Below are 22,836 nucleotides of genomic sequence, written 5' to 3'. Positions count from 1 at the left end.
TTTAGGAACACTTAGCTGGAGGAGGGACTAGCAAGAGGGAGATGCACGGTAGTGCGCAAACAGAAGAAAGATGTCTAATGCCTTTGTACCTTTGTAGGGCTAACATTTAAGTATATGCTGAGAAACTTTAATATATGACTAATCTTCCTTTTTATTTTTCTGTAACGTCTTTTATTTTGCTAGTAATTTGCTTCCAGTATATGTCCCTGTCAACTCTTATCAGTAATTTGAGCTAGTTTTTGCATATTCAACTTTCTTGTTTTATTCTCAATCATTTAACAGTGTTTGCTCAAAGACTGGTCGTGCTCTCAATATTTTCTAGAGTGGCCTTTTCAGTCTATTAGGGTACCAGAAAAGGTACTGCTCTCTCTTTAGTCCCTTACTACCTGTGGAAGGGATGAAGTTTGTCTCCCCCACTGTGACTGCTTGTTGGACAAACAAGTAAATCATCACCCTTTTTGCTTTATTCTAGAGTTTTTCCTGTGTAGGTGAAACTATGTGTGAGATTTTACATAAGAGTACATAAGAATATACGTGTACTCCCTTTTGTTTGCATGGAATTGTTACAGAAATGTAGGAACACAGAGGGATAGTCCTGCAAAGTAATAGAGCAAATGTAGGGAGGACCATTAGACTGGAAGCTTCAATGGTGGCAATGTTGCTGGGAAGAAAAAATACTAGTTAATAATATTTTAACAATTTTTTAACATTCCTAATTTATTGCTACCCAAAAAACTGCTAGTTACGTTATTCCCAAATAATTATCATAGAAAATAAAATATTTTTATAAATTTCTTGAAAAAGCAAGGTAGATTTTAATTCCACTTAATGTGGAGATGAAAGAGCCTATGATTACTTCTCTAGCTTCCAGTTGAAAAGGTGTATTTGATATATAGTAACAGCTTGATTTTTTTTTAAAACACTGTTTTAGAAACTTTGTTCTGAGTTTCACTGAAAGTTGATCATATTTATGACATAGGATATGACTCCAACTTCAGATTCTGTAAAACCTTTTTTTAGAATTCCAGAAGTTCAGAATTTACCTAGCAATTGTTAATGCCAAAATTAATGTCAGGTAAATATTTTCCTTATTTTGATAATTTCTGATAGAATTTGAATTCCTACAGTCTAATCTGTTTCGTAAACCCATTAAAATACCTTTTTTTAATCAGTGCTTTTTTTGGCAGCTCTTTGTTGTAATTTTATGAGGTTTTTTGTAAAACCTGTATTGTAAAACTCGTGCATTAAGCATGGTAAATGTGTCTAAACTGTCTGCTTTTGAATTTGCATTAGACCTATGTGTATTTCTTCATATAGACACACACAGTACTGGGGCCACTGTGTGCAATTAAGAAACATACTTTTGATTTTGGCAGCGCTTTCAAACTAAAGGAGAGTTAAATATGTTGATGATCATTCAGTTTTTCTTAGACTGAGGGAAAAAATGTAATAGTATCTTTGCAAGCTAAGTGACATCCTGCTTTTTCATAGCTTGCTTTTCCCTCCCTATCTCCCTCTCCTATAACTTTTGAAAGCTGTCTCCAATCAATACCAATCTGTAGGCATGAGCCGGCAGAAACCTGTTTGTGGTGTGGAAGATGGGAGGATACTGGTTTCCCTTGTACCTAATTAGAAAGCTAAGCAATTTCAGTCATCTGTAAGTCAAGCTGCTGGCTAAGGAGCATGAATATCTTCTAGCAAAACAACATTTCTGTCTCTGATCACTGATCTAACAGTTTTAAATGTTCATATTATGACAGTTGTTATCTTTATGTGGAAACATGGAAAAAAACCCATCTAGAGTTCAGATGCTAGGGATTGGTTGTTCCAGGGTGGTTGGAGTTGAGGGGGTGCGTTTGCAGAAATGGGCCAAAATGGGTTTACTGGAGGATGGCACCTGTGCAGCTGCGAGAGAATATAGTAAGTTGAGTAGCTTCCCGAGTGTGTTGCAGCCAAAAGAAACAACAAAGTGTGCAAGCCTCTAATTTTATGCTGACATTTAACAAAAAATAAACCATATTCTGAATTACATCATTCATCTGTGTTAAATGCTTTAGAAGCAAGTATAAAGCTTACACAGGCAATAATAGCATGCTGAAACAAAGTGTTTGTGTCAGAGTGATACAGTGGATTGATTTCAGCTGAAAGTGAGTTCCAGAGCTTACTCTTAGATTTCTCAAACCTTAAGTTGACTGTGTAACTTGTTCACTGGCAATCAAGAGGTTATAAAAAGAGAGCCAGCTGATGTTGCAATCTAAGCACTGGCCATATAGTGGAAAGACTCTCCTCTGGCACGTTCGCTAGTGCTATTTTTACCTATTCCAGTAAGATCTGCCCTTGTGATGTTAAATTACAGGACAGTACCTGGAATTATTTTGTTTTACAGAAGTGCAGTATGCTCTGAAGAAAATTTTCAATAAAATTATCAGGCAGATTGAGACTAAAATTGTCTTACATTTGAAAATATTTTTTTTTTCTGTCACCACAAATAATACTGCCGCTGTAACTGTAAGATACTCTTTCACTTTTGTTTGCATATTTTATGTCTGGCAGAGGGTTTTTTTAATTTTGGTTTCCTTTGTATATTGAGTGTTTTGTCTTTCTGAGTTTCTCATGTGGAGACTTTAAATAGGCAATGTGATTTTTAAAGACAGGGAATTAACAGTGTAGCCCAAGAATAAGCATAGTAGGAGGTTTTTGTCATAACTTCTAAAAAGTCTAGCTGCTTTTAATTAAATTTTAAGTTGATGGTTCCTTCACACAATAGAAAATGAATTTAATATTTTTTTCTGGGAAGAGATTTTCAGCACTGCCGGTGACAGTGTGTTGTATCTACCAAACTGATTGTGGTGAAAACTGGAGGAAACAGCAAGAATGCTGTAACAGTATAACACTGGGGTTCAGTTGTAGAAGTATCACATATAGGATATCACCGATGTATGACCGTCTGAATCACAGTGCTGAAATGTCTAATGTTTGTGATTACCTAATCTTAAATACAGTATTGTTCAGGTGTATTTTCTAAAACTGTCAGCATCTAGTTCAAAAGTGACTTGACAACACTGAAACTCAAACCTATCATTTTAAAACTCTGTTTCAAACTCTTGTTCTGGCTATTTGTGCAATTAGGTGCATATTTGTAGCAGAATTTTTAATTTTTCAAAAGCAATGGTTTGACACTGAAGTATGATCAGTGATCAACTTGTGCGAGTTCAGCATTCCCCTTACAGAACACCTGCTTCCCTTGCTCCTTCTCTTGCACTGTGGAGTCTCAGGTGGAAATCCTGCAAGTAGGTAAACTTCCTCCAGTATAGAGTCGTTTTCTTCTCCCTTGGCTTTGCCATTGTCTTAGGTGAACAATTGTACTTCTCAGGTTTAATTGAATCTCACATCTGCAATAACAGCTGGTATTTTTGTCAACTCACTTGCTTCTTAAACCTTCCTTGTTGCCAGTTCTGTTAGCAAATGTTTTTACTGATTTTTTGTTTTCATGTATCTCTTCTCTGTCAAGAAAAATACATGATTTTTACTCCCTTACAGCTATTACTTAGGTTGCAGGTAGAAATATTGTACGTGCTTCTTTTTTAACCCATCACACTTGTTTTATGCTATGCCTTCTCGATTTGTATGTGAGATTCCTTTTTCTTCTGGCTGATTTTACAATAAAAGTGCTTTAGGTTTTCAGTCTATAAAACCTTTTCCCCTCCCCATCAGTTTTCTCTCCTCTTCATCTAACATTATCCGTCATACTGGCTGGATTAATTTTCTCAAAGTTTGTCCCAGGCTCTTTTCAGCTCAGTTTTTAGCTCTTGTTTTCCTCAGGAACCGGTCTTTACAAATCTCTTGACCTCTTGGCTAAATGTGAGGATCATAACTGTATCCTTGTTTTTATCAGTTCACTAATTTCAACCTAGCTACTTTTAAAAAACAAAACCCAACACTTCCCCCTTACGCCTCCATGCCTATATTTGTTCCTATGAGGATGTCTTTCTCTGGTCCTCTGCTTATTCTTATGGTTGTTGCGGTGGTTTTGATCGTCCCTGTTTTTGTCTGCTTCTGGCCCCCACGTACTTTCTGGTCATATCACTTTCCACACCTTATTCCTCAGTAATGTAATCTGTTAAAAACAAACAAACAACACCTCCTCTGCCTTGATTCAGTGTGGATTATTTCCTAAATATGTTGTTATTGCTGACTGGTTGTCTTCTGTTAGAACTAAAGATCTCAGCTTTTCCTCTGGTGTATGAAAGACAGCACTCCTTCCTCCCTTCTCCCCAGTCTCCCTGCTTGTCTTTTTCCATGGTGGAAACCATATTCACAATATTTTGTATGTCACATTCCTAAATGTTTGCTGTAGAGAGGTATGCAAGTTAGTAAGCAGGGTAAATGTACAGTTCAGACTGTAAGTAGGCTTTAGTTTTAAAATTATTAAGTGGCTCAAGGTGGAGATCCCAAAGCATTCTTCTGGTTTCTTGTTAGTCTTTGGGAGTTTGCTGTCTTGGGTAAAATCATTGCAGCTTCCCCTTCTGCCCCCCACCTGCTGTATCCAGGAGAGAGGATACTTCTAACCAAAAGTGAGCTAGCAATGTAAGATCTTTTCTTGAATTTTTTTATGTGTACCGTCTTGTATTTCATATAAAGAAAGACTTGAGGAAGCTGGGACCGTTCAGCCTGGAGAAGAGAAAGCTTTGGGGGGATCTTATCAATGTGTATAAATACACTGATGAGAGAGAATGAAGAGGAGGACACCAGGCTTCTCACTAGTGCCCAGTGACAGCACAAGGGGCCATGAGCACAAATTAAAACACATGAATCTCCATCTGAACATGAGAAAACACTTTTTTTTACTGTGAGGGTGGTCAAACACTGGAAGAGGTTGCACAGAGAGGCTGTGGAGTGTGTATTTGTGGAGATGCTCAAAACCCAACTGATGTGGTCCTGGGCAGCCTGCTGTAGCTGACCCTGCTTGAGCAGGGGTTTGAACTAAATGATCTCAAGAGATCCCTTCCAGCCTCAATGACTCTGTGACTGTGTTGCATCTTTGCCTTCTCTAATCGTCTCTGCGTGGGATTGTTTTAGGAATTGCTAATTAGGATGGGAACTTTGGGTAAGAAAGCATTTTATCATTTACTATCTAGTGAGTATTTTTGTATATTTGACTTGCCCTTCTTTCTTTAACTAATCTGAGCTTCCAATCTTTTAATCAAGAGTTTTTCAGCTTCCGTAGGAATTCTTGCTCTTACAGTTAATGCTTATATGCAAGATACAGATAGCCTTCAGAGGCTTAGCTTACCACCTTCTTTGTTTTTGTTTTGGATCCAAGATTTGTTGTAACATTTGTGAGTCAGCAAGGTGTTTCTGTATGTAAGTAAGGAACTGAAGTCTGAGAAGAAAGTATTCAACTCGTACTTAATTTTTACTTTAGTGAGTTTTTAGCTGTAAGAGATTTTTATGATGTTCTTGAATAAGAATGAGATTATGTTGAGCTGGGGTAGCATTTGGTTGTCATGCAGTCTGGACTTACGGTGCATCTCATTACACTGAAACGTTGCATAAAATTATTAAAGGCTAGAAGGCCCTGAAAACTCTAACAGTAGAAGGATGATTACTATTGATGTAATTCACAAAATATTTTTTTATTAATTTGCTATGTTGTGCATGTGTATAAGTTTGTCTGTTAAAATAGTAAATATCTTCTGTTTTTGTGTTACCTTCCACAGATGATGTACTTCATCCTTTTGTCATAGGACTTCATTTGCTTAAAGGAAAACTAAAGGTATAAATAATTTTCTCTGGCTGTCTTTCCCTTCCTCCTTACCCTGCCCCATTCTTTCTTCCAAGGTCCCTGGGTCTTTCCTGGGGGAAGGGAAGCTTACCACAACCGAGGTCTGTGCTTGTATTCCTTCACTGCTACTGAAATTTGCTTTTTGTTTTCTGAGAAATTCCACAAAATTGATACGATGCCTACAGTTGTTTCAGTGTTTGCTTTATCAGAAGTGTATGTTTAACTTAAGCTCCTACTTTAGTCAGTCTGCATGGATATTTACTTTGCAGGGGGAAAGCCCTTCCTCAGTTTAGAACTTTAGATCTTGATGTTTGCCTGTCTTCTCCAAATAGCATTTGCCTTTCCACACAACTACAGATCTGTTGTGAATAATCCAGACCTAATGTAAATCATGTCTGTGACATTATCTTACAACTAGTGGTTGGGTTTTTTTTTCTTTTCTGAGATTGTACCTCTGAAACAAAAAGTCTGGTATGGCACTTTGTTAAATAAATAAAAACCCACCCAAACCAGAACTGTAATTTCATGGATGTATTTAGCAAGATAATGTGAGATAGAGTTAAAATGGAGCATAATTTATTTTTGGAGGCACTCAAGACAGTAAATGTTTGACAGAGTCTAAGTAATTTTGCTTGTATACAATCTGTAATTTCTAATTACGTTCAGTTTTTATTTGCCATTTTATGCAGGCTTCTTTACAAATACCGGTGCATAGGAAACAATAAAATAAAGTTGTTAGAGCTGTCCAGGCAGTTTGTAACTAAAATACTCAAGTAGTATCGTGTTAGATTTAGTTCATATTGCAGAAACATATGTTCAACTATTCCCAGGTGCACTTTATTATAAAATATAAGGGAGAATCATTTGTTCTGTCTTCTCACAGAAAAAAAGGTTAAGGCCCCTTCCAAACCTTTCTTGGTGCTATTGCCCCCATTCCCTGCTGCTCCCCCCCTCAGTCTGTACGTTTTTTCCATGCCCAGGCTCTTAGAATTGCAGAATTGACCTCCCGGTGGCACTGCTGGTTCTGGCACAAAGCCTACATTTAATAAACTAAATTTATTAGTTTAAAGCTGCCCTGAGTGAATGCAGAGAACACCTAACTCTTGAACACCTAACTCTTGAATTAGCTGAATCACTGCATCCTGTTCTGTCTAACTGTACAGATAATCTAGCATTGTCTGGTATTTTGCAATGGTATTTTAACAGTAACTGTGGTATGTCTGAACTGTACAGTTAGCCTGCATAACTAGCAGCTCCCAGCAGTTACTTGAATAACCTAATCTCAGGCTGTGTTCCTTTTCAGCAAAACTGAGGTTGGTTTAAAGACTGGTATGTTCTCAGTGGTGGTGTCCTCAGTATTACTTCATTTACTACGTGCAACTGAGAGACGACAGAGCCAGTAATTCTTTGTGCTGAGAGTCTCAGTCACTTTTGTTTAATCCTTGAAAACTTGTGTGGGAAGGGCATTTAGTGGATTGCTGACATTTGAGTAACTTTTTTATCCTTGCTGTAAAGTGGATGAGTTCCAGGCAACTGTAAACACAGTTTGGGGCTTTCATCCATACTTGAAACAATTCAAGCATGAGCAAGTTCAGAATGCAAATAGGCACGTGTCTGAGAATGTATGTACAGTTGATAGAAAGGCTTGGGGGAAAAAATGCTGGTCCGAAATGTCTTGCCTGTGTAACGTCAATAAACATGTAAACTCATAGCCCCACTTCTGCAATGCAAGGTCCGCTTTAAAGATCTATCTTTCTAAATTTTTCTTTGGAGGGTTCTGCTGTGAAGAATTTAAGATTACGATGAAGAAACAAGAAGTCTAAGTGTGACAAGAGTGTCATATAATGTGATTCTGATACAATCAGATAGAAGAAAGCAGTGTTCAGCATGCTTTTTATTTCTAGTAATGCATTTGAATTTACCAAATGAAAAGATGAGGATGTCTTAAATATCACTTCAGCTTTAATAGTCTTCATAATGTTAGTCTTCATAATGTTAAGAGAACACATTTAAAACATTGAGTGACCACTCTCAATATTTTATCAATTTTGATTATAAGATAAAAATTATAAATTATTATACTAAAAAAAGTGGAGGTTTTACTTTACTCAGTTCTATTAGGGGGGAGCTTGCTTTTTGGCATCGATCTCTTAAAATGAAGGACATTTGAAGGAGAAACCCCAACCTTGTAGATGTATGAGAAATCTGCTTGGGTTGTTAGACTGATCCTAACTCATGCCCTGCATTTATGTTTACACTGATCACAGCTTTATTTATTAATATAGGAATGGGTCCATATTTATCTTCTACTGCTATGAAAAGCTACTTTTAAAAAATACTGCTATATATCACAATAGATACTTGTTTGGTGTGGATTTCTTTTTTTTTCCCCAGACAACTGGTCATCCATGCAATAAAAAATCAATTGAGAGTTACTGTATGGGAGGGGAACTGAGAAAAGACCACAGTTAAATGTATTATTGATTTTTTGTGTCAGAGATTAAAACTTTTCTTATAAGCAACTTTTAAAGCTTATATTTTCTAACAAAAGTGTGGTGTTTTGCCTTTGTATATGTATTTCATTAAACATGAGCGTGGCTGTTAATTGTTCGTGTGGATAAAAATGGCAGCATGTGTGTGTTGGGAGGGGGAACTGTATTTACATTTTCTTTAAAAGCTTTTGGCGTTTGTTTCATAAATAAAGGAAAGGGCAAGGCATCTAAACTCTATACTGAGAGGAGTTTAGCTTTGTATCCTGTGAACTTTCAGGCTTCGTCATTACCAGTTTCAGCATTCCTTGGGGAGATAGACTGAAATTTTTAACAGTTCAGTCTAAACACTTTTTGCTAGTAGTGGAAAAAGTTAAAGTAACTTAAAGTATCTTTTGGATACGAATGAATGACATGAGTGTATGATCTGAGTGGATATGAGTGAATGATCTCTAGGAATTTGTTAGTGTCAGGTGTGCACATTGCATAGCTATTTTGTGCATTTGGTTTTAATGCTTGTTCAAATGACTAACTATCAAAATCTGTAATTTATGCAAAAAGTACTAACTAAAAGTGCAATTTTGGTCACAGTGTGCAGTATACCTGTGGGAGGTGGAGGAATAGAATGAGATTTTTGTTCTGCTCAAATTGAATGTTTAATATGAAACAAGTCAGTATCAGTTTCCTAGCAGTACTGGATCTACAAGAGGACTGATATACTCATACTTTAATATCTTAAAATATTCTTTGAATGCTGCTGTTGCAGTTTTTCAGTTGTAGACAGGCTGTTTGAAGTAATTTTCATGAAAGTGAAGAGTTGCAGGAAGAAAAATTTTAAAGATGCATGGAAACATTCAGCTGGCAATGGATTATTTGAGCATGGCATAAACATAAATCTAATACCTGGTAAAGATTATGTTTCAGAAACATGCTTGTAATTCATTCAAAGGAAGAAAAACTAGTTTTTCTGGAACAGACAAACTAAGAATTATGTATTTATGAACTTCCCTACTTTATTTTAAATTGAATTTCTCTTTAGAGCATATCAGACATCTTTTCACTGGAGTGAATTGGTGCGGATCTTGGGAGGGTTGGAGAAAATGAATTTAGTTTCAGTGAAAATGGCTTTCATGAAATACTGGTTGGAGCAAAAGACGCAAAATGAATAAACAAATCAATGCTAGGGCACAGGTTACAGGACACTGAAAGGTAAGCTATGTTGTGCACGTCTTGCGTGTTAAGGTGGCCAGAAATGCAACCATCTGTGTCCTGTGAAATAATGTGTCTGTTGTCTTCTGCTGTTGTACTTGCGTCTGTGTTCAATGTACCAACTAGAAATCATGTGTGTTTGTGCAGTATTATGTTGTGTGATTACATATATATATTTTTTTTGTCAGTTCAAAGCTGGTCAAGTAGTTGCCATGTTAATTCTCTTACCTCATATCTATGTATACAATAAGCTGTTTGAGTTCAAAGTGGATGTTTTTGTATATATTCATATAATTTTTTAAAGCTAGCTTTCTTTACACTAGAGGGCAGGGGAAAGGTGTAAATCATTCATAAATTACTTCTTAAGAAGCAGCTTTTATGACTGTCTCTATCCTTCCATGACAACAATTTGAAATAAGAACAGTGACTAGGCTTGAGAAGTGAACATGTCCAGTGGCTGTCTATACAGTATCAGAATCAAAGTGTTCTTGGCTAGACTCCTCTTGGCCTGAGTGAAGAGGTATTTCTGAGGAGCTGGAGCCTCCTATCATCCTACATGAGGGTTGCCTCTGAACAGTTGCAAAAGTCGGCAGCAGGACAATTGATTACTGCTGTTTCTTCAACAAGCCCCACCTTACCAACTGCATGCCCTTGTACCATGGATGCCAAGAGCAGGTTTAGCAACTTTTCATCACAGATTCCTTGTCTCTCCCCAGGAGACTTCAAATATCTTTTAAATTTCCCTTTCTTCTCCCCTACCCCTTCTACCCTCAGGCCACTTGCAGGTCTTTCTCCACTCCAGGCCAGATCTGAGCCAAGTTCTCATCTTCTTCCTTCAGTGGTGGCTCCTTGAAGTGTGTGAGTAGAAACCCATAGCCTTCAGTTTAGGCAGGAAGGAGAGCTAAGCATGGCATGTTTTAGATTTGCCTGCTGAGGTGAGAAGGTACTTTCATTTTCTGGAAAAAGAACTCTCAACGTCTGTGAGCAAACCCACGCTGCCAGGGACACAATCATCAGCTGCAGCCCAAAAGACGGCAAAAACGCACTGATGAAGCATGGTGGCAAAAGAGAGCAGGGCATTGCTGGAAGAGAGGATTATGCCAAACGTACACAGTCCTGAGAATATCCAGCACTTACTTGAGGCAAAGATCCTACAAAAGAGAAGGATGCAAATGCATAATCAAAGATACAACTGACATTTGTATTGTACAGAAGGCTGATAGCAGTTGCTGTCTTTGTTTTTCTGACTGTGTGTACAACAACCTCAAAATGTGTTTCTGTGATCTTCTCTAGTAGGCTGTTCTACAGTATGCAGTAGGCCTTTCATATTCGGATGAGAGAACACCGTTAGAGCAGGGAAGTACCTTTTTTGGTATGAAACTTAGCTTTTGTCAAGGTGCAAGTTTGAATTTTTTGTCATTTCCTGTTTTCTCTTGAATTTTTCAGGAAATGTTACAGCATGTCAAAATATTAAATACAAAGGCTGTAACGTTAAGGTGTTGTCAGCTTAAGTCAGCAGTGACAACAAGGAGGTTTTGATGGTTGTCCCGGTATTCCTTATCTCAGCTTACTTAGTTGAGCTCCTCTTCTTGTTTTGTCTCATGTATTACCTGGAAGGGTGAAATGAAGTAGGGTTCCCCATAGTGGGTAAGTTAAGAGGAAGAAAGAGAACAAGCTGTCTGGGTTTCATCTTACCCCTCTTATCTAACAGTTTATCTCCACTCTGTTTTTATTGTTGCCATCTAACTAGTTACTCTTTTAGCTGTCCATGCGCATAATACAGTTGTTGCAACTCCTTTTTCATACACAACTCCTTTTTCATACACAAGTCCTTTTTCACCTTTCTGATTCCTGACAGTAGGGCAATGCGTACGAGTTGCGAGATTGTTGTAGTTGCTTGAGTATGCTGAACTCAGTTGTATTCCTCAATTTTATCTCCCCTCCTCCCTCCTTTTTTCAGAATGTCTCTGTGTCTTCCCATTCCTTGTTCACTTTTTACATCAAATGTAAGACTTGTCATTTATGTGCCATAGATTAAAAGAAAAAAAAAAATCCAAGTATCTAAATCCCATTAGATTTCGATTGGGTATTGAGTTTTAAATCTTACTGACATTTAAATATTTTGAACCTTTGAACAACTGGACCTGCACAACTGATGGCATTGATGCAGGAATGACAATGATTGGCAGGAGAGAATGAGAGGATATGTATGTTGTCATTGTATACGTTGCCAATGAAAGAAATGTTCATGAAGTGACCGAAAGATCCCTTTGTAGCAGAGAATGTAGGAGTGTAGGAGGCCTAGAGTTCTGCCGCTGCATTTTGCATGCGATGGTAGGTGCTTCATATAAACCAAACCTTTTTCTTTGTTGTTACATGTTTCATTTCTAGCTCTAGTCAGATCTGGGTTTAGGTCTCTAGCAATGTTAAGTACTTACAAATCTAGCTAAGGCTTTTCAGAGTTGTGCTGAGAATGAAGACACTCTGAAATTCAAATTTTGTCCTTCTGGGCATCCCAAAATGGACACTTAACACTAGCGGAGATCTCTTTTTCCATGAATTCCATTACTTTAGCTCTTCAAATGTAACAAACACCGTCGTCTTTTCTCTGACATAAGCATGTGAATGTCTGGGATAAGAGGAGCTTGTTTGTTTGTTTGTTTGGCATGGGTGCTACACAAAGGGGCATGAGGAAATGAATTGGAGGGTTCAAATAATTTGCAACAAAGGAGGTACAGGACCACACATGAAATGAGAATTTAATAGATGCTGATAGGTGTTCAGTAAAAGAGTGTTTGGTATTATGTACTGAATTAAGTTGTTAGTGATTTCAGGGGAACAATGTAGGTCTTTCAGTGTAAGTCTTTCCTGTGCCATAAGGGGATGGAATTTGGATTGCTTGGAAGACCTTTATTTGGAAATTTCCTGACTTACTTGCTTTTTGACTTTGCTGCTTTAATACAGCTTTCTTTACCTTTCATAGAGGTGATCAGGAATATAGGTGGTGTGCACGACCACTGAAGCTGAATTTGGAAACAATCTACTGATGTGGCAAAAGATGTGCACTTGCACTGTATGGTTCTGAACATCAGTTTCTCAGATGTTTATAGAAGGATGCAGCTTTATGGAGGAAATAAATTATTGTGCTTATTTTCACTGTTCCTTTTTTTTTTTCTTTTTGAAAGCTTGGTAATGAATCTGGCTACTTGGAAATTTAGCAAGGAGTACATTTCACTGTTCAAAACTGTTTCAGACTTTGTTTTTGCTTAGTTTTGAATAAGATGCGTTTGGAGGATAATTTGGAGTGGAGTTCAGGCTGCATTGAAGTTGTGATAGCTGGGGGAAAAAAATATACTGATACCTTTATCTTTGTCCCGGAGTGTGCAAAAATAGTACTGTGTGCTGATTTGGAAGTATGCAGGGGGTTGTTCGTGTCCCTGCACTGGAAGAGGTTTATGCTGAAATGTAACTGAGCATAGTGTGTGGGGGGTTTTAGAATTTTTTTTGCTGTTTCATACTATGTAAATTGTGATACTATTAAAATGTTACGTATTTTGTTGTATACTAACAGTATTAAACTTGCTATCCTTTTTTTAAAAAAAAAAAAACCAAACTACCACAAACTAATAGCTAAACCCCTCCCCCCAAAAAACCCAAACCAAAGTCCCAAAATCACTGATAAAAATAGAATTTCTTCAATGAATGCTTTTTATTATAATTCCTGTTGGGTCTCTTTTTCTCAACAGTACAGTCAGTGCTAATGCTTGCATGCCGTATCTGGCTTACAGGACTATTCTTTTGGCCTGCAGCTAGCATCTAGCCATGTTTCTGAAGGCCCCTCAGGCATTGATTGTCTAAATTAACATGATGGTAAACTGCTCCTGTGACACCAGAGATGCAGTGAGAGGAATTATGCATATATTACTGATGATCTGTTTATGTGCAGAAAGTCAAATGCTTTCAAGACTCAGGCTAATTTTGCAGATGTGGGTGAACTGTACCATGTGTGTGTAGGTTGATCATGTCACAAGGGAGAAGGCAGTGCAGTTTTCAGATGCTTTCAAAAGAGGCTGTGAGGTTTGTTGTCTCAGGAACAGAGAGTACCACTTCATAGTGAAGGATATTGTAATTTTCCTGACTCTCTCAATTTTTGTTTCTTAGACCACATCAATGGAGCACATTCAGGGAGCTTGGAAGACTATCAGTAACGGTTTTGGACTCAAGGATTCTGTCTTTGATGGCCCAAACTGTATTTCACCTACTATCGTCCAGCAGTTTGGTTATCAACGCCGAGCATCTGATGATGGCAAAATATCAGATACTTCCAAAACTAGTAATACTATTCGTGTTTTCTTGCCCAACAAGCAGCGCACGGTGGTAAGTCTACATTACCTTTATGTAAGAAATGTCGTACTGTTCCCATTGCTAACACTATGACGTGTATCTGGCAACAGAAATGCCAAGCTTCACAAAAGGTCTTATTGTGATTAAGTGTGTTGTCATCAGTTTGTTAATTCTAGAGGACGTATTTTGAAAGCAGTGTATTTGTATTTTGAGAACCTGTATTTTTCCAATATGCATGAGCAAGATACTTTGCTTACATATTTAACATTAAAAGACAGTAGTTGGCTGACCTAAACAATGATGCCTGTATGAAGTAAAATATGTAGTAATTTCTGTCACCATTTTCTTCACTTGGATGCCCCCAGTGAAGTATGGTAGTTAAAGCTGAAGTGAAACTTCTTGAGGGAACACTTCTATTACTTGGAGCTGAGTGTACTAATAAGTCTTATGCAAAGTTCCCTGAAATCTAAATTAAGCCTTTTTCTATACTTAAGGTAACTCCATTTACCTGCTTTTCTGTTACTTTTATAGGCTACCTACTTGTATGAGTGCTGTATAAAATCCTGTTTCATAGAAACTTAGTGATTGTAAGAAATTGAAAAGTTATAAAATGGCTTCAAAACTTCCTTTGCTTAAGTACACAATAGTTATGTATATGGCAGAAAACATGCCTGCCTGACAGGTTGGCTTAATGCGTGGCAAGTTAAATTGGAAGGCACGGCAGTCTGTTGTTACATCATACAAGTAATTTTTATTTATCTATTTATTAACTTCAAAAGTGAACAGCTGTGTAGTTTTACTGGAACTTCTAAAGAAAAGGAGAAAACAGTGACTTTTTTATTTTCCCCAAAAAAGCTTAAACAAATTCTGCAATCACTGACTAAAATCTTTTTGCTTTGGTCACAGGTAAATGTGCGAAATGGGATGACCTTACATGACTGTCTTATGAAGGCACTTAAAGTAAGAGGTCTGCAGCCAGAATGCTGTGCAGTTTTTCGGCTTCTTACTGAACCAAAAGGGTAAGAGTCTGGAACATTATATGTGAAACTTTCAACTAGAGAATGTAAAAATCTTGGTTTTAGAATAGCAGCAATAATGCTTTCTTCCTCTCCCTTGCTAGTTTCTTTTAAAAGCACAATTTGGTTGTGTTTTTGGATGTGAACACTTCCATGTTGCTTTCTTTAGGGCAACTTCTTCAGCTTCCTGGGTATTAAAAATTTTATTTTTGTTTTAAAACTAAATATTAAAAATGCTCAAAATTGAGGGGTACACTCAAGTGCTTGTAGCCTCTTATGGAGGCTTTTGTCATACACTAGATGAAATGATGTGCTATGCCTTCATATTTGAGGTGCATTTTTCCTTTGCATTTGTAGTTGGTAAACTTCAGTGCTAGTGATTCTTAGCCAACTTAAATGAACATCTCCTCTGTGTGCTCAGTTTTAAGGCTCTACATTCCTCTAGAACTTTTCAATGTTTGGATTTAAATCTCACTTCAGATATTCCTTATTTCTTGTAGGACCGGGGATGCTGCTATTAAATACCAAATGATTCTTTTACAAGCTGAGGGAGTGAAGGTATCTCATGGAGTTAATACATTTAACTTCACACCTCGTAAGGCTTGGGCTTAATGCCCTTTTAAGCCTCAATCATGAGGCAGTCATTTGTGGGTTTACATCTCTATGTAACTGAGTCCGTTCTGGGGTCACCAGTAACTTTAGTGCTGAAGCACGTAATATGGCTTTCATGTCACTAAGTCTGCCATTCATAATTTCTTATGTTTTGTTTATAAGGGTATTTCTGTGACTCCATTACAGCTTCTAGGTGTCTTACTTCAAATAATCTATATATCTAAATGACTTAAATGTTAAAAAACAAACAGAAAGAGGGGTGAATAGCTATGTTTTCAAAGTTGCTTCTAATTTTTTAAGTGAAAGACACTGAAATATAGCTCATTATAAGAGGTTAGCCATGCTTTTTTGTATTTGTTTTCAGTTTACTCAAGAAAACTCACAAAACATAGATCACTGATTAGGCCAGACTTCTTATCTCTTTAAGTAATTTGTTGTCCCCATTTTCTCTTTCTTTCAGAAAAAAAGTGCGTTTGGATTGGAATACAGATGCTGCCTCCTTGATTGGAGAGGAACTGCAAGTGGACTTTCTTGATCATGTTCCACTCACTACGCACAATTTTGTAAGCTTTTCCTCTTCTGTATTTTGATGTAAATTGTATCAGTTGAACCATATATTCAGTCGAAGAATGTTTTAGGCATTAGGTACCTTTTGGCTTTCTAAACACAGGGTGGAGTTCAGAAGTGATGATTTGATTCGTTCACCTCTACTCCCAACAAATTAGATTAGCTAAATGTCAATTTGCAATGAAATGCCAGAATTCTATTTACGTTCAGTGATTCCTAGATGTTAGAGACTTTAAAAGCTCACATTACACGTATTCTTCAAAGGTCTGATGATTGTAATTTTTATTTTATATAAATATATATTTCTGTAACTGTCATATTAAGACATCATGTCTTTAAAGTCCAGAACTGGGAGATAACTTGCATTTTCAGTCTCTGGCTCATCAATCAAAAAAGGCTGGATAAGTTTGGCAGCTTTATTGGACTGTTGGTAATTGTACTGAATGTACAGGGGTGCTGTTAATTCTGCAAGGTCATGACGTTGTTTTGTGAGCTAATGCTGCCTTGTAATTTGACAGTGTTTTTGGGGGGGATGAAAGACTTCAGATTTGAAGTTTCTTCTCAAAAATTATTTGCTCAGTATAGAGCAAATAAATAGAGTGGTTTTTTTTGTTTTGTTTTGTTTTTAACAAAGAGATAATGCCTAGCTCTTGCAGTTTTACCTTGCATTATTTTGTTCTCCCTGGGAAGGAACTCTATTCCTATATTCTAGTCTTTTTGTTGTTTTGTCCCAGAAATATATTGTGCCAAGTGGCACAACTAAAGGATTATCATTTACATCCATTAGAAAGGTTAGGATTGATTTACAGAAACTGAAAGTAGCTTTGCTTCTACTTCACATTTTTAGAAAACTACAAATAAAATCATCTGTAGTTGGTCACCAGAACACTAATATTTTTCTCCGGATCTGGAAGAAGCTCAAACTTTGAGCCTTCTTCCACAGTATGCTCCAGAGGAAGAAGCCCTTTGGTTCATTTTAATCTTTTTCTTGTATTTCAGAACCTTTAAAAAAATGTTAGATGCCATTTAAAAAAATAAAACTTCCTTAAACTGTTTTATTTACTAAGGAATTTATTTCTTATGCAAGGGGTATTGGTTAGCCATAAACACATGACAAGCATTTTGACCAAAAAAAAAAAAAAAAAGGTGGTTCTTATGACCTGATTCTCCTTCACCTCCTTGGTGATAATAAAAACAAAACCCCCAATTCTTGGCCCACCCAACTCTGTCACCTTACTGAGCACAAAATAGTACTTTTGAATTTGACAGAACACTTCCCCCTTTTTTTTTTTTTTTTTTTTTTTTTTTTTTTTTTTTTTTTTTTAAATAATCAAGTAAACAAAGCCCTAAATGTTTGTAAGCTTTCTAGGTTTCCAACTGAACTGGAAATATATACAAGAATACTCGTGTGGTTTTAAGATCAGTAGCACTTTGGGGGCACTGATAACGTTTTAAGATGGTATTTATTTATGTTGAGCTCTGAAGATGTTCATCTCGGCTAATGAAGAGAAGCTAGTGGCTTGGATTAATCGTTTAATGTGTTTTCTAGGCTCGGAAGACATTTCTAAAGCTTGCTTTCTGTGACATCTGCCAGAAGTTCCTCCTAAATGGGTTTCGGTGTCAGACATGTGGTTATAAATTCCATGAACACTGCAGCACTAAAGTTCCAACCATGTGTGTCGACTGGAGCAATATCAGGCAACTCTTGTAAGGACTGTTCCTTTTTAATAGCAACAGTAATTCTCTGTGACAGACAAGCATCGTTTTTTTAATCTCTTATTGTAGAGATAAATTTGGATTGTTGGGAAGTGTAGTCACTTTCATCAATATACAGAACTTGTGTATTGATTTCATAAAACAGCCAGCAATGATTGTCTATTCCCAGGTGAAGAAGGCCGTTTACATTAAATGTGTTTTGTTCTTGCTGTAAATTTTAATATTTGGGACAAGCAAACAAAGATCTTGAATGACCAGGCAGTTGCTATAATGCTCTCTGTTTCAACAGAGTAATAGTAATTCCTCTCACATAACACTTTTGTTAGAAGAAAAAAAGGTCACGATTCAGTTGTTTTTTAGCTGTTGGAAGCACGAGTGAGTGTTCAGAACTACCACAGCTTTTGACACCCTGTTGAAAATGCATGGAATGGTGAGAAAAGAAAATTGATGAAGGGTAATACTTTGCTAACATTGATTAGAAAAAGTTGAAAATCATTATGTTAGAAGAAATCCTTTTATGCAAAAGTGTTAAAACCTATAATTGATTTTATGTGTCTTACTTAGTGATTGTATTTTTTTTTTTATAACTAAACTTGGTCATATAGTTATACAGTTTCTTATACTGACTAGTCATTAGAGTGCAGGATTACGTGTGCCACTTGGTGCTACATGGGTTTAATAGAACTTAAAAAATTCAGTGTTGAATACCCTTTCAGAAAAATCTGAAGTCTGGTGTAAAAAGATTTGTATCTTAGGTTTAGGAAGAACACATGGAAATTTTCTTTGGGAGTCTGAAGACATAGTTTTTAGTCATATCATACACAGAGGAAAAATATTATGTAAAGATAGGAATGTGTTCATGAAGTTAATTATGCTGGAAAGAAACAGCCCTTTAAATTTTCAGCTTTAAAGAGCATTGTACAGGAGGTAGTGTAGCAGTTGAAATTGTAATTGTTTTTGTTGATATTTCAGATTGTTCCCAAATTCAAATATCAGTGACAGTGGTGTCCCTGCACTACCTCCCTTGACAATGAGACGGATGCGGGAGTCTGTCTCCCGGATACCTGTTAGGTAAGCTAGTATTTCCTGTCATTTCTGTTTTGGGAAATACAGTTGTTTAAAAACAAAAAAACCAAAACACCCCCAACTCCTCAAAAATAGAACAATCTTATAGAAGGTTGGGATAAATGTGCAAGAAGGCAACACCACTTCATCACAGATAATATGTAGTGTCCTTTCTTGTTCTTAGAGTCAAGCAAAATGTTGATCTGGGATTTTATATTTTTAATTTTTAGTCTTAAGATTTTTAAGGGAGGATATTAAAGATTTTCTGGAGACCTTTGTTTTCCTGTCTAAGAAAATTCAAGGCTCCCTTTGGTATTTTTGTGAATTAATTTTATTTTATCTGATCAGGTAGCATACATGTGAGGGTTTGCATGACTTGCATACATAAACTAAAATAGCGTTCTAATGTTATGATGATAGGTAAGAGTTTAAAGAGGGAACAGTGGAAACTAAAAGTATGCTCCTCTTAAAGAAAATTCGGAGACCTAAAGAGAACGTTCCTGTAGTTTTAAATGCTAGAATAAAAATTGTTTCCCTTTCAAAGGGGCCCATCTTCTGATCCTAATTTATGCCTGTATTCTTCTCCTTGAAATTCTAGAGGCTGAAGAGGGCAGGCCATCTTTTGTTTTTTCTACATCCCTTTGAAAAATCTTGGCCTATTCAGGAATGAGGCACAGAGCACGTAGCTGACTTGCAAATGGTTCTATGTATTTATTTATTTATTTATTTTAGTGGGAAACAAAGGGGCCCATCTTCTGATCCTAATTTATGCCTGTATTCTTCTCCTTGAAATTCTAGAGGCTGAAGAGGGCAGGCCATCTTTTGTTTTTTTTCTATCTCCCTTTGAAATATCTTGGCCTATTCAGGTATGGGGCACAGCGCACGTCTGACTTGCAAATGGTTCTATGTATTTATTTATTTATTTATTTTAGTGGGAACTGCATCAGGAATTGATCTTATGTTCTCTTTGCCATCTTACTCTATTTCCAGTGTTGTTGAACAGTGACTCATTAACTTGATAGTTTTTTAAGCTTTTTATGAAGGCTGGCTGATTTCAGTTAAGATACTTGTGTGATTTGGGATAAATAAGGTTTGAGTGATTAGCTGTGATTTATAACTCTTTGTTGAACTGGATTTTAGTGTTGGCCTCCTTTTAACTGGTATTGGGTTTCATGACTTCCTTGCTGGCTGTTCCGTGCGAACCGTTGAACAGTCTAGCAAACCTTTACAAATTCAGGGCTTAGCATTAAAAGTAGCTCTTAAGCTATGTGTTTAACAGGCTTGAAATGAGCAGTTTGTTTAAATTTCACAGACCTGAATTAATCCAGCAGAGCCAGTATTTTGTCAGGGTATTAAATGTGATTTGATGGGGATTGAGGTGAACTGTGGCAAAATTTGTAACGGCAGAAACAGACTTATGTTAAACACACTAGATACGTATATGAGCTGACAAGATCTTCAAGTTTTTAAATTTATTTCCCAGGTTAAACTGGGAATGATTTAGCTGACCAAATAGTTTAGTTAGCATGTAAGTCCCAGCTTTTTCTCTGTTTGGAACTCTGTGTATATTGCTTTTGGACAGGTTACATTGAACAGTATTTGTCAATTGCTAGAGGGGAAAAAATAACCACAACTTTCCCTTTCTCTCTCTTTCCTTCTCAGTTCCCAGCACAGGTATTCTACACCTCATGCCTTCACATTCAACACATCAAATCCTTCCTCTGAGGGCTCCCTTTCCCAAAGACAGCGATCTACATCCACACCAAATGTCCACATGGTTAGCACTACAATGCCTGTAGACAGCCGGATAATTGAGGTAATATTGGTAGGGAGGGAATAGCATAAAGTTAAACTAAAATTGTGACTGGCCATCTAATAGTCACTGGTTGGTTTTTCTTCTTTGCTTTCTGTCATTTGCTTACTGTTTACCTTAGTTGGCTGAGTGATGAAGAATACAGGTGACACATTTGCATAGAAAGTTAGTAGTTCATTCTTGCAGTCTTTATCAACTTTGCTGAAGTTCTAGGTAGATTTTTGGTGTCTGTGAAGATGTGAAGGAGCTTAACAATCAAGTTTCACAGACCTGAAAAGAAAATCAGCTCAGTTTTGCTGAAGAAATACTTATTAGGCATGTCTAAAAATGTTCTTTCAAACTTAGAAATCTGGATTTGTTGGGGGCTGGTGTTTATTTTAAATCAGACTACACGTAGCGTAAGTCTGGATGTAGTTCTCAGAGTTGGGATACTCAAATCAAAGCTTACTGGCAATATGTTTCGTGTTACACCCGTATGGAATTAACAGTGATTCTGGGCTTGTGTGCTAAAGCCATCTGTATCTGAGAATATTTCTGCTGTTACTTGCTTTCAAACACCTTTTTCTTTTTTTTTTTCTTCCTACCTTAGACTGGCAGCAGTGAGAGACAATTCTTTGAAGTCAGGCCTAAAGTGGTTGTTTTTGTTTTGTTTTGTGATAACCTTAACAAAATAAGGGAGTGGTGTGCAGGAAAGGCTTGCAGAAAGAAAGTGCTGAACTGCAGGATTTCAGAGAGAGCACTGTTTGGTTTTTTTGCTCTGTAATAGTTTAAAAACTCTTTAGGCCAAGCCAAAGCCTTTGACTGCTGAGTTTACTTGCATCTTCAGCTGGTAGTTTATAGGCTTCTATGAAATGTGAAGACTCTCTGAAATGGGCCAGAGATGTCCTCTGGACCTTTGGTGGAACTGAAGAAAAGCGCACTGCAGCCCCTTGAAGCTTTTTTGGTTAGAAGCTTTGTGTCAGCTGGGTTTTATGGGGAAAGGTACCCTCCCTTTCTCTTTGGTTTTCTTAGGCTTACAGCCTTTTTTACTGCTTCAGAAGCCTGGCTGACCATCTTTTATGGCACAAAAAATAATGAAGCACTCAAGAAAGAGAATATGAATTATCGAACTTCCTAGTGTCATGAGCCTTTAAGGAGACATTGCTTTATTCTTTATGCATAGCAGTAAAGACAGAAATGCTTTCTATTCTGGCTCTTCATAATATCATAGGGACTGAATAAAAATAGCTGTCATGTCTTAAAGGCAATAGCTGCTTTTCCAAAAGGCTTTAAAAAAAAAGTTAAAAAAAAAAAAAACACACAAAAAAGGGTAGTAGAAACCTTCTAGTGTGACATGAGAAAGACCACCTTAATAAAGGTTTTATTATTTGGTGGTTTACCAAAGGATGGATACTAGTGAACTTTTGGGTTTGAAGAGGAACACTTACTTAAAAGTTTTACTGCACTTAATTACCATATATCAAACGAATTAGGTTACTTTTTCTTTCATTTATCCTAACATTTAATTTTTTATATTTTTTTTTTTTTATACTTCCTCTGTTCTTTTCTTTTATCTCTTACTGTGTTGGCCTAGAATAACAGCCTGAATGCTTCTCCCAGTTCCTGGTGCAGACGATTTTGTTTGAGGGGAAGAGTAGGTATTTTCTTGGTGCCTTTTGTTTTCTTGTGATTAACAGGATTGCTATAACTTGTAAGCCATGGCAGTGTCCACATGAAATGTTTAATTTATACTTCCTCTGTTCTTTTCTTTTATCTCTTACTGTGTTGGCCTAGAATAACAGCCTGAATGCTTCTCCCAGTTCCTGGTGCAGACGATTTTGTTTGAGGGGAAGAGTAGGTATTTTCTTGGTGCCTTTTGTTTTCTTGTGATTAACAGGATTGCTATAACTTGTAAGCCATGGCAGTGTCCACATGAAATGTTTAATCTGGAGTTGATGTGATGAAAATCTTTATAGCATGATTATACTTAAATATTGAGGACACTAATTGGAAGAGGCAAATTGATAGAAGAGCTTCATTTTTAGTTTAGCTGGATGAATCCATACTACTATGAAATGTGGTGTGAATTTGAATAGGCTTGGATTAGAGATGCATTTGGTCACACAGTTTTTAAAGCAAAACCTTCTCAAACACATCTATTGTGTGGCTTTTTTCCTCTGGAAACTATTTTATTGAATATAACTGTACAAAACCCTTAGATTGAGAACATGATGTACTATT

The 22,836-nt window shown here is 36.8% G+C and overlaps 1 protein-coding gene across 7 annotated transcripts in view; it reads left to right on the top strand.

Annotated features, from left to right (window-relative positions):
• RAF1 (Raf-1 proto-oncogene, serine/threonine kinase) overlaps positions 1-22,836 on the top strand; it is an 81,932-nt gene that overhangs the window by 41,516 nt on the left and 17,580 nt on the right. For 4 of the 7 annotated variants that reach the window (XM_009287066.2, XM_009287064.2, XM_009287065.1 and 1 more), the window contains 7 exons: positions 5,721-5,776; positions 13,645-13,860; positions 14,734-14,846; positions 15,916-16,018; positions 17,572-17,729; positions 18,711-18,809; positions 20,466-20,619. In XM_009287066.2, coding sequence (XP_009285341.1) covers positions 13,654-13,860; positions 14,734-14,846; positions 15,916-16,018; positions 17,572-17,729; positions 18,711-18,809; positions 20,466-20,619 — 834 coding nt within the window. In that variant the 5' untranslated portion in view covers positions 5,721-5,776; positions 13,645-13,653. The remainder of the gene's footprint in view (positions 1-5,720; positions 5,777-13,644; positions 13,861-14,733; positions 14,847-15,915; positions 16,019-17,571; positions 17,730-18,710; positions 18,810-20,465; positions 20,620-22,836) is intronic. The other 3 variants (XM_009287069.2, XM_019474090.1, XM_009287068.2) reach the window with 1 other exon arrangement.

Source organism: Aptenodytes forsteri, unplaced genomic scaffold, assembly GCF_000699145.1.
Source record: "Aptenodytes forsteri isolate BGI_AS27 unplaced genomic scaffold, ASM69914v1 Scaffold105, whole genome shotgun sequence".
Classification (NCBI taxonomy): Eukaryota; Metazoa; Chordata; class Aves; order Sphenisciformes; family Spheniscidae; genus Aptenodytes; species Aptenodytes forsteri.
The sequence above is the reverse complement of the archived record's forward strand: the minus strand, read 5'-3'. Positions and strand labels throughout refer to the sequence as shown.